Source organism: Drosophila sulfurigaster, chromosome X (assembly GCF_023558435.1).
Source record: "Drosophila sulfurigaster albostrigata strain 15112-1811.04 chromosome X, ASM2355843v2, whole genome shotgun sequence".
NCBI lineage: Eukaryota > Metazoa > Arthropoda > Insecta > Diptera > Drosophilidae > Drosophila > Drosophila sulfurigaster.
The window spans coordinates 20,355,057-20,373,105 of NC_084885.1; the positions used below are offsets into that span (position 1 = coordinate 20,355,057).

The 18,049-nt window shown below is 31.6% G+C and overlaps 1 protein-coding gene across 1 annotated transcript in view; it reads right to left on the reverse strand.

Moving 5' to 3' along the window:
* Positions 1-4,755: 4,755 nt before the first annotated feature.
* The window catches only part of LOC133847085 (allatostatin-A receptor), a 148,234-nt gene continuing 134,940 nt past the window's right edge, over positions 4,756-18,049 (reverse strand). Inside the window, 5 exon segments of the mRNA XM_062281870.1 lie at positions 4,756-4,861; positions 4,916-5,021; positions 5,087-5,242; positions 8,050-8,125; positions 10,601-10,719. Coding sequence (XP_062137854.1) covers positions 4,920-5,021; positions 5,087-5,242; positions 8,050-8,125; positions 10,601-10,719 — 453 coding nt within the window. The 3' untranslated portion in view covers positions 4,756-4,861; positions 4,916-4,919.

The following is an 18,049-nucleotide window of genomic DNA, read 5'->3' on the forward strand; positions in this document are numbered from 1 at the left end:
AAACTATTTTTCTTAAATAACTTCTACATACAGTTTTAATCGAATCGCAACCAAATCATAAATATTCTATGCTCCAACTACACAATTTAAATTATAACTTAATTGTACATAAGTAGCTAAAATATATTTCACAACTATTGAAAATCAATTTCCATATTTTTGCTCACATATTTATCGCCATTGAACCACTGTGCACAGTGATGTGGTCAATTCGGGTCGCTAGCGCAAAACGCAATTTCTACGCTAAATAATAACACTGTTTACACACGTTGCCAATTTACGTTGAGCAAAATCTGCGCAGGTCGATTTTCATGTGTGAATTGTGGTGGCCACCAACAACTGGCAACTGGCAACTGGAAAGTGGCCACCAGACTGCTCAGCATCGAATGCTCCTCAGTGCAGCTCTGGACTCCATTCAAGATACTCGCTGAAGCAACCAACGACTTTCTTTTCTTTCTTTTTTTATAACGAATCTCAGTTGAGGTCTTGAGTTGATGCAAGTGAAAGTGTATGTTGAAAGATCTCACTATGTTTATACGAATTATTTGTGATATATTTTAAGAGTTAAGAAGTTGAAAATAATTGCAGTGTGGTAAGCATGAAAGGTGACTCATAAAACAATTTGAAATATTAGTTGATGGGGAAACAAACAGAAATAGAATTAGGGAGACAGCGAAGAAAATCACTAAATACTTAGTCCTGTTTATAAAAATTGAAAATAGATTTTAATAAACGAGAAAAAAAGCCTAGATATATTATGTGGTATATAAAAAAATACAAAAAAAGAGAAATTAAATGAAAAGAAATAAAATGAAACGAAATAAAATAAAATGAAACGAAATTAAATGAGATGAAATGAAATGAAATAAAAAGAAATGAAATGAAAAGAAATGAAATGAAAAGAAATGAAAATAAAATGCAATGAAAGAAAAAGAAATGAAATGAAATGAAATGAAATGGAATGGAATGGAATGCTATGCAATGCAATGAAATGGAATGGAATGGAATGGAATGGAATGCTATGCAATGAAATGAAATAAAATAAAATGAAATCAAATGATATAAAATTAAATAAAATGCAAAAAATGAAATCAAATACAATAAAATAAAATCCAATTAAATGAAATGAAAAGAAAAGAAATTAAAGAAAAATAAATAAAAATAAAGGATGGATGGAATGGAATGGAATGGAATGCAATGAAATGGAATGGAATGAAACAAAATCGAGTTGATATGAAATGAAATTAAATTAAATAAAATGAATTAAAATGGAATGAAATTAAATGACATTAAATGAAACGAAAGATGAAAGGAAAAAAATGTTAATTAAATAAAATTAAATAAAAGAAAATAAAAAAAATAAATAAATTAAATAATTGTGTCATGATTAAGGTTTCTATGTTAATTTATTAGTGATAAAATAAACAGATATTTGCTGAACTAGATATTTATACGCAAATAATAAATAGATAAGGTAATATATACTAACAGTAACTATTTCTAGTCACTTTTGCATAGTCATCTAATAAATCATAAATAAATCTTTTAGTAAGTCAAACTTTGTCTGTGACAACAATTTAACTCTAGCAACAAATCAATCAATCAACTTCAGCAGTCGACAGTCAGATCATTCAGTTCAGTTCAATTAGTTATAACACAATTTTGTACATTTAGTATAAGTTTTATTAACACAATAATCAAATTTATTGTACAAACATTCATATTCAAATACAATAATTCAGTTTGGTTTTTATGTTTTCCATTTTGTTTTTTTTCTTCTTCCACTTTGTTTTCTTACCGAATGCACATTAAAAATTGCATGACAAATAGTATTTGTATTGTTGTTTTCATTTTCATTTTTCTCTTTGTTTTTTTGTTTTATATTTCGCATTGTTGCGCGACTGGTGAATACTCTATAAATACACATTTCCATGTACATAAGTAAATACTAAGTAGTTAGTACGTACAGCTAAATGACTTTCACTGACTTCACACACACAAGAAAAAAAAAAAAAAAAAAACAAAAAGTATTTAAAATTTTTACAATATGTTTTGTTTTGGTTTTGTCTTAGCTCTACAATATTTCAATTTGTATTTGTTTATTGTTGGTTTGCAAATCGTTTAATTCAAATATTGTTCAATTCCACAACTGTGCTAGGAATGCAGTAGGTTACAAGTTACAAGTTACATTTACAATTACACACACACAATAAATCCACAAGTTGTTCCAACATTTGTTTCATCTATTTTCCAATTTTTGTTTTCTTTCATAGTATTCGTCTCCTAATCTCTCTCTCTCTCTCTCTCTATCTGTCGCTTGCTCTGTACTCTTCTACCATATATTGTTACCATTTTTTGTTTAATAGTTATCTTAAGCTATATATTTTAATTCGGCAATGCCGAAGCAACAAAAAAATGAACCAAAAATTAAATAAATAGAAATAAAAATCAAATATGTAAATACTTATGCAATAGTCAAATATAAATATTTCATTTACTTAATTTAGCTTTCGTTTTAATTGATAATAATTTCATTATGACTAATACATATTTAATGGTCTTGTTATCAATGAAATGCCAATAATAATTGTTCAATTTAATATTAGTTCCAACTTTGACTCCGATTCGAATTCATTTAATCTTGTCAACGAAACAATTCAAGATAACATTGAAAAAGAAATTGTCAAATTTTCGTAAAATCGATATTTTCTATAACTACGTTTATACGATGAAATTCGTAAAAAATTTGCCTATTTTTAATTAACCAAATTTGGAATGAAGGAAACCGCAGTTTGGAAAGGTTTTCACACTTTAAACGTAATTTAATTTGAGAACATAAATTGGTAATAAAAAAAAGAATATTTAAATGTATCTATAACTAGAAATTAATAAGAATTTTCTAATGCTAGTTTCGTTTAATATTCATCATCTTAAAAATACACTTTTAACTAGTTTGTAATTTAATCATTAATATTTAATTTAGTTTTGTTTGCAGCATTGTTTTTGTATCTGACGACGGTTCTTCGATAGGAAAGAATCCGAAAAAGCGATTTAAGGATTCTTTTTTTTTGTTTTATGTCTCTGTATAAATCACATTACGTATTTTACCTCAAATATTTGAATGTTAGAATATGTGTGCAATGCATGTGTGTGTGTGTAGTATATTGTATAAGTATTGATATCTATACTCTACATGGACACACACACACATGCACACACACAATGTTAGCCTATAAACCTACAAGAATTTTCGTTAATTAACATTTGTTCGCTTAATCCAATTTTAATGGCATTTCAATTAATTTTTAATGCTGTCACACAGAGTTAAAGGGATTCTGTTGATTCAATTTGATTATTATAAATTTCGCATTTCGCATTTTGTTTTCTTTTGCTTTGTTTGCATAGTAATTAGCATAAAAGTCTGCTTGGTAGCCCTTTATGCAATTGTAATTGGAACAACGCGCTTTTATTACATTAATTTATGCACACTCGCATTCTCTATTCCTTGGTATTATTTTTGTGGATATCGTATATAGTATATATTATATATGTATATAGTTTGTGTGGGGCAATTTCTTAATACGGCTTAATTTATTAAATTACATAAATCGAGTTGTATTTTTTGTTTTTTTAAATATATTTTTGTAACATATTCATGTTTGTCTTAATTGTTGCGCTTCAGCGTGCCAGCAAAAGGATTTGGTACGGTGTTTCATTAATCAGATCTCGTGAATACATTTAACAAACGTATTTTTAATAAACGCTTTCTTCAATATGTACAGCAATGAATTGAGTTGATCAACTCATAAAGTAATGTGTAACAAACTAAATTATCAATGCAAAAACGAAGCTTCAAATACTATCGATATCGATAATAATAGTAAGTTGAATGATTGGAAAAGAAATATGTAAGTTAGCCACTTGTCATATTGATCTATCAGCATTATATTCTTTTCATCTTTCTAACTGGTCCTATTTATATAATCATATTTATTTAAAAACCGATTTCTTCAATATGTACAACAATGAAATGAGATGTCTTTAGTCTTTAACGAACTAAATTATCGATGCGAAACCGAAGCGTGATATACTTTCGATATCTATAACGATAGTGAAATGTATAAAAAAAAACACTTTCTTAAAAGCAACCTTTACATTCTCAGATCATTCTAACTTTTCCACTCAAGCTTCAAATACTATCCATATAGATATCGATATCGATAGTAAAATGAGTAAAGAAACACTGGCTTAAAATTAACTTTTACATCTTTTACATCTTCATAACAGCTTGAAATACTATCGATATCGATAGTAAAATGAAACAGTTGCTTAAAAGTAACTTTTCCATGTTCACATCTTTCTAACATTTCCGCCGAAGCTTGGAATACTATCGATAGGATGAGTAAAGAAAAACTTTCTTAAAAATAACCTTAACATTTTCACATCTTTTAACTTTCCCATCGATGCTTGAAATACTATCGATAACGATAGTAAATCGAATAATTGGAAAAGAAACGTTTTCTTAAAAGTAACTTTGACAACTTTACATCTTTCTAACTTTCCCATATATATATGTATATTATATTTATATGTAATCAAATTATACTCAACGCTTAAACAACTAATTATGCAACACTCAGGACAAACTCAGAGTATGCACGTGTTAATGCGTTAATGTGTTTTAGTTATTAGTACTAAAAATATGTTATGCAAAGTATATTTCATATAGTATATCTGCATTAGGTAACTGCATTAGTTGTTGTTGTTAAAAACTGTCTCTCTAAATGACCTTTTGTTGTTGTTGTTGTTTGTATTGTGGTCGCACCCAAACATCCAATTAATATTCCAGAATAAGCCAGCACTGCAGAGACAGAGTTAAAGTACAACTATGCGTATACGTAATGTTCGTATTTACCAGCTTAGAGCATTTCTGGATTGGATGTGCCGTTGCCAGTGGTGCGAGTTGTTTTCGTTATCTGCTGGTTGTTCATTATCGGAGGCGGACTGCCACACCAAACCACCTATAGAAGAATATCGGATGAGTAACATATAGTGGAAGATAGAGATTTGTGATTTATTTGATTACCTTACGGAACGCCTTGCGAAAGTTGTCCGAGAGAAAGGCGTAGAGTATCGGATTGATGCAGGAGTTTGTGTAGGCCACAACATGCGAGATGATTTGTATGATGACCGTTAGATGTGTGCCGCCGTACATGTTGAGAGCCTTCAGCACTAGTATGACCTGCGAAAAGTGTGCCACAATATGTTGCAAGAAGCATTTCATTAGTGCACGACGCAGAAAGTCACATCGTTGCAAATTACATTTGTGATTTGCAAAGCACATTGATTTTGTGCAAACACTTTCCAATGCAATGCAAATGAAAGGAAGCTGCTCCTTCTGCTGGTTGCATCTTCTTGCTTGGCTTATTAAACATTCGAGCAAATAAATTGCAGCATTTGCTAAGCACAAATGTCAATTTGCTGCCTAATGACAGTCAGCAGAAAACTACATTTATATCGACTGCAATAGACCCTTTGCTTTAAAGTCTTTTAATGTTTATTATTTATTCTGACTATAATAGATTTCTTACTTTCAAATTCTGTATTGCTAAATAAAATTTCAACTTGCACACACACAAAAAATAACAGTAACGAAAAAAAGCCTTTATTGCCATAAGAAGCAATCAGGTAAATAAAACTACATTCTACTACTACTGATTATAATAGATTTCTTACTTTCAAATTTTGTACTGCTTAAATAACAGTAACGGATAAAAAAAAACCTTTTTTGCCATTAGAAAAAATCAACAACTTCAAGTAAATAAAACTACTTTCATATTGACTGCAATAGACCCTTTTTTAATTATTTATTTGGATTCCCTTACTATGAAATTTTGTATAAATTATATTTAAGACTTCATTACCAAATTTTAACTTGCACACACAAAATAATAGTAAATTAAAGCGCACTTAATTTGAAATGTTATTTAAAGAGCGACTCAAAATGAACTAAAATAAACTTTAAGAACAGCATGTTAATTATAAAAAAAAAGGCCAATTAAATTAATTAGAAATAGAATAAGTACGTTTGTGTTGATAAGTTAAATCAAAAAATTAGCTCTCCAAAAATAAATTTTTGGTGTATTTATTTAGTTTCTAATGAAGAATTGGATCGGATATTATACATTTGGGATTAGATATCGAAAAACTAACAAAACAAACAAAAATGTATTCTTTATTGTATTCAGAGTTGTCACTTTTCGCTTCCGACCAACTTAATAAACCACTTTTAAGATTACTCTTCAGTAAAAGGTCTTGAAACACATTCTCAACAAGTTCAAGTTTAAGTTGCATTTCGTTTTCAAGTACGAGTATTTACATACTTCTTGTCATTCGTTCATATTTGCAACAGCTGCAGCTGCAGCTTTATTTAAAGACTTGAGCATCAAAATGCTAATCAAAAGTTGCTTGGCAAATTATTCGCAATACTCGTATAAGGAACCAAGCAAAGGTAAAAGTATCTCTTTCTCATTAAACTAATCAACTGTTCACACTTTGTTTTGATTTGTTTCACATTTGTAATTTGTTAGTGAAAGATTTGCAGTTAAATACGCAAATGCAATTTCAATCGATGCATCGCCTGCGGGTTTAATTAGCGACAACATTGCGCAAACATTGTGCCAATTGCAGTTCATTTGGTATTTCGAACGCATTCAAATCGTGTTTACATTTCTTCGACACGCCAAACAAATTGTAATGATATATATTTTTTTTTTAGTGAAATTGCTTGCAATTATGTTGCAATTTAATTTCACATTCGTTTTGGTATATTTTATTATTTTGTGGTCTTTTCAATTTAAGAGTTTAAATCTGCTGCTGTGTTGCCTTTGCCACGACTTTATATTTAAGTTCTTATAAATTAAAATGATAGTTAAAGTAACTTAATTTTGTAAAAGGAAAATTTACAAAAATAAAATAAATAAGAAAGCTTTTTAAAGCAAGTAAGTATACTAGACTGTGAGATACTCGACATGCATTTTCAATTAAAGCAAAACAGTGTGGTATTATTTTTAAAATATACTAAATTAATATACTGAAGAAGTGCTAAAAATACTACAAAAAAAAAAATCCCATATTGCATTCAAAATATATTGGCAGCCAAGCCAAACCCTTTATACTGCAAAAATACAAAAATACTGAATGTTATGTTTGATATATCGTTATACTATTACATTTAAAATATATTATAAGCCAAACGAAACCTTATATTCTGACGAAATACTCAAAATCCAAAAAAAAAAACAACACACATTTGGTATAGAGATATACTATTCCATTCACAATATATACATACATATATGAAGATACAAAATATACTAAAAGATATATTTGGTATATCGATATAATATTATATTTTCAACCAAACCAAATAAAAATAAACTAAAAAATGTATTTTGTATATCGATATACTAATTTCAAAACAAATCAAATGCACTGCAAAAATACTAGAAATTCAAAAAACTACTAAAATATATATATTTGGTATATCGATATGCTGTTACATTCAAAATAAATTGTCAATCAAATCTTATTGGCATATGGAATTATTTCATAAATAACTTCGATAATTTTTATCTAATCGCAACTAAAATCATGAATCCTAAAGACTGTTGAGACGATTGTCTGTCTGTCTACTCTATGGCTAGCGGGTATAAAAAATCTGCATTAAATTAAATCACAGTTATGTAAAGTTTTATGTGTTTGTTCTACTCTATATTCTCAAATTTAAATTGCGATAAAAGCCATTTTAGCGTTAAGTAATATTAGAAAATAATTTAATGCACCACATTTGCAAATTTGAATGGAACAGAGCAACCGAAATGATGATTCCAGAAATGTGTAAATTAAATAATTCGACTTTAAATGCACTTGCTTAAATGTATTTTGCACATGTCAAGCCAAAGGTAGCATAGCGTAAGTTTTAGTTTAATTATCTTTGCATCAAATCAAGATTGGCATAAAGAGAACTTTTTATATAAAAATACTTACATGTATCGGCAGCCAGCAGATGGCAAAAGCCAGCACAACAACAACCACCATTCGTGTAACACGTCGCTTTCCCTTGCTGCAAACAGACAGACAGAAAAAAAAGATGAGAGTTGAAAATGGCTTAAAATAATATCTCTGTATGTTGTGTATCTAAAAAAAAAAAGATAAAGAGAAGCGCGTAAAATGTTATCAAATGCAACTGCAGTTGAGTTTACATACGCGCCAGTCTGATTTATGAACTGATGCAATAGAAACTCGTCGACTTTTTCAACAATTGCCAATGGCAAATGCATAAGCGCATCACACGCGTATGCGGCGTATGCGCAATTTGCATATATGCACATGAGTCTGTGCTTGCGTTAGTTGAACTTCACACATGGATATATGTAGTATATACATATATATGACATTGCAGACTCAAACTCATTGTCGGCACAAGTCATACGCGAAATATGGAATTGGATTTCTGATTTGGCCACACACACATCACACAACACACAACACACAGCACACAACACACATCACGCATACGCCGCATGGGACGCCGCGCTTTAAAGTTGAAAGACGCAATTTGTAATGTGTAATGCGAGTCAAAATGTTTGTTTACACAACGCCCATTACTTTTCTTTGTGTTCGGCTTTTATGCCTTTCTGCTCATTTGTTTTCACCTCATTTCTGATTGTCATTCCTCGTTCCTCTTTCCCCTTTTCCCCTTCATTTTAAGCATTCAAGCGTTCAATTTTATCAACTTCCTATCGTTGCCTTTTTATATGCACATTTCTTGTTTTTTCTTTTTGCTTTTTTTTTGCTTTTGATTTGTTTGTTTAGGCAACGCTGTGGCAAATATTATATTTTTAGCACCTGATTGCTGCGTAATTGAAGCCGCTACAAAAGCCATTTAAAAATCAATACATTTCTGTCACTCAATAAGTAAGTATTGTTTGTAAAAATATACTGAACTAATAGTTGGGAAAAAAAATGAGCTATTCAGTTAACTTTAATTGCAATTTTTGTAGAAAGAAATATGTTAATTTCATCTTTTTAAATTATAATATGCTAATTGTTTTGAATTTAATTGCAACTGTGCAGATGAGGTTTAAAGAATGAAATAACATAGTTTGCAAATACGAATTCCATTCAATTAAATTTTTAATTTTACAGCAACTTTAATGGATTCTTATTGGTTCAAACTGATAGTTTTAAAATATAAAATAAAAATGTATTATTAATTTCACTTTAATTTAAATAAATAAATATGTTTTTCTTCTTTTATTCTTTATGTTTTTTTACGTTACAATATTTTGAAGGATTTCAAACTCAGAGCTAGACTGAATTACAATCATCTTATGAATAAGTTCAGATTTTGTCGACGATTTCTTATCTATCATTTAGATATCGTTTATTCCTACGCAAATATAAAATATTTATAGCTGGACTTATTTCAATCAACTAATAAATAAGTTCACATCTTGGAAGCGATTTAATATCATAAATAAAATTTTGAATGATTTATATGAGTTATTTATAGTTCAACGCGACTTGAAGTTAAATTGAATTCAATTTTTATTGAATTGTAATAATCTTCAGAATAAGTTAAGATTTTGATGCTGAAGAATTTTTCATTGCATTGCAAAAATAAAAAAGTTATGTCCCGGTTCAGCTATAACTACTTTATATTGGCAAAGAAATTAACAACTTCTCATTAATGAAATAAAATAAATCAACGAAATAAGTTAAGATATGGTTGGCAGTTTGTTCACATTGAATTAAAACATGTTAAGATGTTTTCTTAGCTACTCAAACTATTTCAAAAATATAAATTCATAATAACAAACAAATAATAATTTGAGTCAAAATAAAAATGAACTAATAATCAAAATCAAATTAATTAACATAACCATGAAAATGATTTCTGCTGCCCATTTATTATTTCTTTGCTTGCATTGTCGCTTCTGACAAAATTTTGAACAAATAATAAAAAGTGTTTGTTGATTTATAAATATGTTTTTTCTTTTTTCGTTGTTTACTCAATCGGCATTTGTTTGAACATCTTGAACGTACCAGTATATGAATGTTTTCGTCGAGTTATTTATTATTTTTGTGTGTGTGATGAAATCGGACTAGAGCTTAAAGCCACTCCCGCAGCTTGAATTCATTGACCTGCAATGAGGCAGCACAAACGCAGCAACAAGAAAGAAAACAAACAATCGCGAGTCGAAGCGAAGCAAAGCGAAGCAAAAGAGTGAGGAGCACTTAAAAATTTATGAGCTGCGGCCACAAAAGTTCTCGACTCGGTGGAATGCCTAAGCGTAATAAAGGCGCATTCATCATGCCGCATGGGGCAGGTGCATGGTCTCATGTGTGTGTATGTGTGTGTGCGTGTGTGCTTCAAGTAAACAATCGAACAAACAAGCAAAGTGCCCACAGGCTCCACTTTCCACTTTCAAACCCAAAATGTTAACCACTTTACTTTGTTTTTTTTTTGGCTGGTTTTCTGCTAACACACGGCGTATGCGTAATATTTGTGGTCTTTTGTCTTTTTTGGACTCACCGCGATTCAGCCGATGGTTTACATCCGGGCGCACTCTTCCACAATCGCACCAACATGCCCATGTATAGAAAGCAAATCAGCGTCAACGGCGCGACGTACGATGACAAGAAGAATGATACCTGAAAGGAAGAGGAGGTAAATACGGAGATGAGTGTGAATAAGCGTAGTGTAATCTGGTATACAAGTTGAATCTCAGCAGAAGAACATTTTAAGATAAGCTGCTATTCTTCTTGCTACTGGTTTTTTTATTTAATTATATTCAAGAATTGTATTAAAATTCGTGCCCTAAAATGTTTTATTAATATGTTGAATTATGAGATGAAGACTACTTAACTCAGTTTTCATTCTAACCGCTACCTATAGAGCAGTCGGATATTATAACCTTGTGCTATGCAGAAGGACAACTCTCCGATCCTATAAAGTATATGTGTACATACTTGATCAGGGTCAACAGCCGAGAGAATATAGCTAAGTCCGTCTGTCCATTTGTTCATCCGTCTATATGAGCACCTGGATCTCATATACCAAATTTATATACCGCAAAAAATACTAAGATATACCACAGGCTATATTTGGTATATTTTGAATATAGCACTATATAAATATGCCACTTATAGTCTTTAGTATATTTTTAGTAATTTTGTGGTATATTGATTTGTTATATTTTAAGAAAAAGCCATCGGTATATTTTAATATTTTTGCGGTATATGAATTTGGTAAATTTTAGGAAGAAGTCTTTGGTATATTTTAGTATTTTTATTAATTTGGTATTTTTATTGATTAGGACTGCACTGTTTTGCTTTGATTATTGATTCCTTCCTAACATAATATCTCAATTCAAAATTTTAATGAAATCTCGTGCTCTAAAATATTTCAAAAATTTGTTGAATAATAAGCCGAATATCGTTTTAAAATCATTAATTTCTTTATAAACTAGCCACTATTGCTTTATTGATTTTTATTAATTGCAATTCAAGAATTCAATAAGCAGTCGTTCTCTAAAATGTTTTATAAATATGGTGACTAATAAGCTAAAGACCTGCCTCAACATCGACATCAACCTCAACTTCCTCTCGGACTCCATTTTGCTTCACCTTTTCGATTTAAGTTAAATGCACTTCTTTGCTCAAATGACAGTCACGTTATTATAGGCACTATTGCTTAATTGATTTTTTATTAATTGCAATTCAGGAATTCAATAAAAATTTGTGCTCGAAAATGTGTCACAAATATGCATAAAACTGTTGCTATTTTAGTGCATAACAAATTTACATAATTTGCCAGTCCTTAGTTGGCTAGCAAAATGTATCACAAAATGAAAACTTTAAAAGTTGTTGTGAATGTTTGCCATTGATTTTCCATTTCATTCGTTGTCTTAGGTCAAAGATAGAAAGACTGGTGTTTTTCCATTCAGTTATTTGCCAGTTGGCAATTTGCAATTTGCCTTTTGTTTTTATGCGAGTGTTGTGCCGAAAACAAAATAAACACTCATCCAAAATGCTCATCGAGAAATGCTTCGCAACGTGGAATCACTTGCAAATAGCTTAATAAAATAAATTTAAAAAGATAATGTGAAGGATAACTAACTGGCGACAGTTGGACACCACAGCGCTTTGCTGGCCATCCTCAAGCTGGTCCCCTCATCCTCCTTCTCCTCACACCTCTCCCTTATTATATTTGTTGGCCTCGCTGGAGAAGTTGCCAAGCCATCTGCTGCCATGTCAGCGGCTTTTGTTTTTGCATTGGAAATTGCCAAAAGCACTGACCCGTAACGCCGACCAGATACCACCAGATATCAGAGAGAAGAGAGACCAAAGACCAGAGACCAGAGACCACGATACCCTGCTGTGAATTGACTGCGACAAGAGAGAACTACTTGTTTTTTCCTTCCCTCCCCCGCCTCAAGCAGCTGACGTGTGTTTTTGTTGTGTGACATTCCATTCCAATCTGAATATGGCTTAAAAACGACGAAATGACTGTGAATATTCTGCAGCTACTTCAGCTGTTGCCATAAACATTACGCTAATCTTGGGCGAGCCAAAAACCCAAGTTTGACACTCGCTCTAAATCATTTACAATCGTTGGACTTAGGCAGTGTCTTGAACTCGAATTAAATTCGAGGCTGCCTTAACTATTTTTACCAGAATTAAAATTGATGCTGTGCAAATTGAAAAAAATTGATAAAAGTTTAAAATGTTTTTGTTTTTCAGAGAAGTCAATGCATATTCCCTATATTTAATTGTATGTATATACATATCAAATATAAAGAAATTCAAACAAGTTTTTAAAACAACCTTTATAATAAAGAATCTTGATAATAAAACTTTCAAGCTTTGCTTTACAAGTTTTATTAAGTGAAATTGACTGTCAAATATTGTTGAGCTGATTTTAAAAACAATATTTATGATTTAATTATATAAAATATTAGGAATTTATGATTTGAATTATGAATCTTGAATTTATGAATTTTGAAATTGCCGTAATCAAGAGTTTTCATAATAAGTTCAATAGTTTTTTTTCAAACCACACAGTTTACTGTATCTTTAATGTCTAGTGTTCATACAACGATCTCAAATTTAAAGAATTTTGGCACCGTTGAAAGCTCTACGTAAAAAAAGTCCATTGTTAAATTTAAGCATTTTAAATATTTTTATAGAAAATACATTCAGGAGTAACATTTTTTGGAATAATGTAAGTTCGAATATTATAGAATTGGCAACATTAATTAATTAATAGTGCTCGGTAAGCACTTTTATGAATGTTAAGCTTTTATGTTAACATCCGTATTCCATTTTGTAATCTTGATTAAAGTACAACTAACTTCGATTTATCTTTGTGTTTTAAAGTCTTACGGATGCTATCCATGCGATTTTGTAAATAACCACTTACAACAAAATTAATCCTTTATAAGGCTTAAATTAACAAAATAAATCTAAACTCATTTTAATGTTGAAATCAATCGAAACAATTTGAATTTTTGCTATGTAAATTTATTGCTGACCTATTTTTAAATTCTACCCAATTTGGTGTATTTTTTAGGTAATTATTGAACTAATCAGAGTGCAGCAGAATATATAGTTAATGTTAGTCAATAAAAGACTAAAAAAAAGCCAAATTAAAATAGCATTTTTGTAGCTTAAAAAAATGTCTTATGATTTCATTATAATAAATATTAAGATATCAACATCTTGTATTTATGAATTTTAATATTTTGTTGTCGCTAAGTATTTTCAATCTTCGGTGGGGAATTATTTAAATATTCGAATTTTTATTGTGCGGTGAATTTATTCTGAATTTTAAATTCTTTAAGCATCACAAATCACTTTAAATTTGCAAATGTGAAAAGTAAATAAAATATTTCAATCAGATTTTGTCAACTGTTTAGAATGATTTCAATGTTCCTATAGCAAGCAGCTTTTTATGCACTCATAGCAAGCAGCTTTCTGCTTGGGTACGAACTGCTATTAGGATGTTGCCGTTAAAAAAAGTACCATATGATTTATTTACGATAAATATTAAGACGTTCGCATCTTGAATTTATGAATTTTTTTAAAATTTACAGCAGTCAAGTATTTTCAGACTTTGGTTAAGAAAAAGCGTAATTATTTAAATATTCAAGAATATGTGAGTATTGAAATTTAGCAGTAGTAAAATATTTTGTGATACTTGCGCTAAGAAAATGCGGCATTCATTTCAAAATGGTATCAATATATGGATAATTGACACCGTTTCGAATTAAATGCATTGAAATTATTTCTGATTTTTACAGCCACCAGAAATCACGTAAAATTTGAAGCCTGTCAGCTCTTTACATTTAAGCTGTGCGTTGATGGTTGATCCAGTGAAAGGCAAAGAATTCGATATATAGCGATATATTGAAGCTATACCCTTTAATAGCTGGCTTCGACTCTGAATTATGTGGCACGCACATTTCGATAAGTCAGGCATAAAACTCATTTGAGCCGCGTTAAGTTTCAAGTGGCTTTGAGGCTGGCTGGCATAAAGCTGCCAGCGAAGTGTAAATGATTAAGAGTCAAGTTAGCCAGGGGAAAGGCGTCGTCGTTTTTTTTTTTGGGTGGAAAAACAATAAAACACACTCAATGGCAAAAAAATGCAGAAAAAAAAGAGTGAGTGAAAAAAATAACTACGAACTGAGACTGAATATGGAATATGGAATGCTGAGGTCGGAGAAGACGTGTAAAACGCAATGAGATGCTTAAGTAAAAAAAACAAAAAAAAAGAGAAAAACAAGGTGGGCAAATGTAATGAAACGGAAAGCGGAAAATGAGATGAAACGTTCGGTGGAGGCTAAAGGAAATCGCGCATGGCACAATTGTTAATAATAATCGTGAACTGGCAGGGAACAACAACAAGAGAGAGAGAGAGAAAGGAGAGAAGAAGAGATGATGCGCATTCATTCATATGGCAAAATGGCCGAGAGCAACGGAATCGAAATCACTTTGGCTGGATTACGCGCCATGGCCAATGAACATGTCGGGTGTTATCGGCACGCCTCGACGTTGTCCTCGACAATAATCCGCAGTGACATTTGAGCTGGGGTAAGGAGAGAGAGGGAGAGAGAGAGAGAGAGAGAGAGAGGGAGAGAGAGAGCGAGAGAGTGAGGCAGCAGTCAGTCAGTCAGTCAGTTTGTTGAATATGTGAATGAAACTGTTGCCAATCTCGATTTATTTTTCATTTGTATTTCCTGCATTTTTTTTGCCTGCTGTATTAATTATTGTGTAAATTGCAAAGGGAAGTTGCTTTTGGTATCAACAACAACAACCAAGATGATGATGAGCTTTATGCTGTTGATGATGACCAAGTTAACGGTAACGAGCAAATGACACAAAAATTTACGACACATTCGAGAATACAATGGATTACGCGTGTCGCTTACATTTTTACCCTGACAGGTTGCATGCCACACACACTTATACACACACACACACACACTCTCAACATCTTCTCACTCCCCATAATAAAAAGCATATCTGGCATGACATGAAAAAAAAACTGTGATACGTTGATAGTCGGCAGCAACTCCACATGTGCTTATTATTATTATGAATCTTTCTTGTGGTATTTTTTATATTCAATAAAAATGATATGAACAGTTTTTGGCTTCTTTTCTCTTCCTCCTCATCTTTACTGAGCAGATGTTGTGCTCTCTCATTGTGCTGGATTACATTGTCGAAACTATCGATTATATGGATATAGAATAGCGCTCGGTAACGCTGTCAAAGCTACAGATAAATATTAAACTGCCCTTTTGTGCAGACCATAAGGTAAAATATAAGAAAAATCTCATAAAAAAGTATTGCGCAAATATTTGGAGAGTATTTCAAAATATAATAGATAAGATGTACACATAAACACAATTCTGCATTATGACATTATCAACTAGACTAAAGTGGTCTATTTCAATGAGGATTTGTCAGCTACTTAGTATGATTCTTATGCTCGTAGCAAGCAGCTTTTGACTTGAGTATCAACTGTTAGAAATGTTTTTTATACACTTAAAGCAAGCAGCTTTCTGTTTAGATGTGAACTGCGATTAGCATTAATGCACTCATAGCATGCAGCTTTCTGTTTGGGTGCGAACGTTTCATTAAAATAACTAATGTTTTTTTTTATCATTAGATGTGAAAAGTAAATGAAATGTTTTAATTTACTTTTGTCAGCTGCTGCGGATATGTAGCAAGCAGCTTTCTGTTTGGTTGTCAACTGTTTGAAGTGCTTCTTCTGTACTCATAGCTAGCAGCTTTCAATTTGTGTGCTAACTGTGATTAGCATGTAGCTAATGCTCTCATAGCAAGCAGCTTTCATCTGGGCTGTCAACTATTTAGAATAATTCTTATAGTATGCTCTCATAGCAGGCAGCTTTCTGTTTGGGTGCGTACGTTTCATTAAAATAACTAACGGTTTTATCATTAGTTGTGAAAAGTAAATAAAATGTTTCAATTAGTTTTTGCAAGCAGCTTTCGGTTTGATAGGCAACTGTTAAGAATCATTCTTATGCACTCATAGCGAGCAGCTTTCTGTTTGTGTAATAACTGTAATTAGTATGTAGCTGATGCTCTCATAGCAAGCAGCTTTATATTTGCGTGCGAAATGCGATTAGGATGTTGCCGATGCTTTCATAGCAAACAGCTTTCGGGTTGGCTGTCAATTGTTAAGAATCATTATTTTCTACTCATAGCAAGCAGCTTTCTGTTTGTGGGCTAACTGCGATTAGCACGTAGCTAATGCTCTCATAGCAAGCAGCTTTCTCCTTCAACATTTCACAAAACTAAATAAAGTTATTAGTCATCGGTTGAGAAAAAGTAAATAAAATGTAAAAATATGCTTTAATTCTTAAATTTGCTTCATTTTGAAACTTGCCATTGTTCGTGGTAGCAAAATGAGATTAAACAAAACTTGTTTCGTGCCCGGAAATAAATAGGAGTGTGTGCGTTTGTGTTTGTGTGTTGTGTTGTGTTGCAGCTAATAAAAGTGTGCGAGGAGTCACAGCCATCGCGAACACACACAAGTTGATTAATTTGGCTGAGTGACAGCAGGCGCGACAGTTGCCCTGTTGCTATATGAACAAATCCCAGGCGCAATTTGAGCACGCCAAATATTAACGAGTCGGTCCCCGAGCATCCACCGTCCCGTCCCGTCCCGTTCCCTTTCTCTTCTCTTCTCATCTAGCACCCCTCCGGCATCCGGAGAAGAAAACTCATAGTCCTACTCACCACTCATATATCATATGGCACACACTTGAGTTTATGGCTTTTTATTGAGCGGCTCATAAAGTTTAAAGGCGCGCGCGTTGAAAAAGTTTTCGCCAACAAGTTTTGTCGCCTACTGTCAAGTTTTATTTATGACACGCCCTCCACCATCAACTCCTCCCTCTTCTGCCTCGTGGTTCCACTTACAATCTGAGAGACAAAAGCATTGCCCATTCCATTTTCACAGTGTACTAAAATTTCATTGCTTCCATTCATTGTATCTGGAGTAACTTTTTTTCTTCTCAAAATGCTGAAAATCGTCCAGCGAAACGTTTCAAACTTAATAGATAGTTAAAGCTCTGGCGAATGGCCTACATCCATTTGTTTCTGTTCAGGATCATCAATTTTGAAAAGCAATCACAATTTAACAGAACAACAAAAAAATAAAGAGAGAGAGAGAGAAAAAGAAATCTGTGCTAATCAGTTGGCATGAAAATAAATTTCACTTTCTAAACAATAAATTGTGTTTTGTTTTTGTTATCGAAGCGTCTGAATGAAAATTGTCAAATTATGCAGTTCTTTTCCGCCGTTTAGTTTTCTGAGAACTTATTTTATGGCAACGTTCAAACTTTTCTTGAAATTGCATTAGGCTATGAATAAATTGTGTGCTGCTTAAAGCTTTGGAAAAACAAAAGCGAAAAGGTTGCTGCTAGTTTTGTAAAAGTTGAAATTGTTTTCT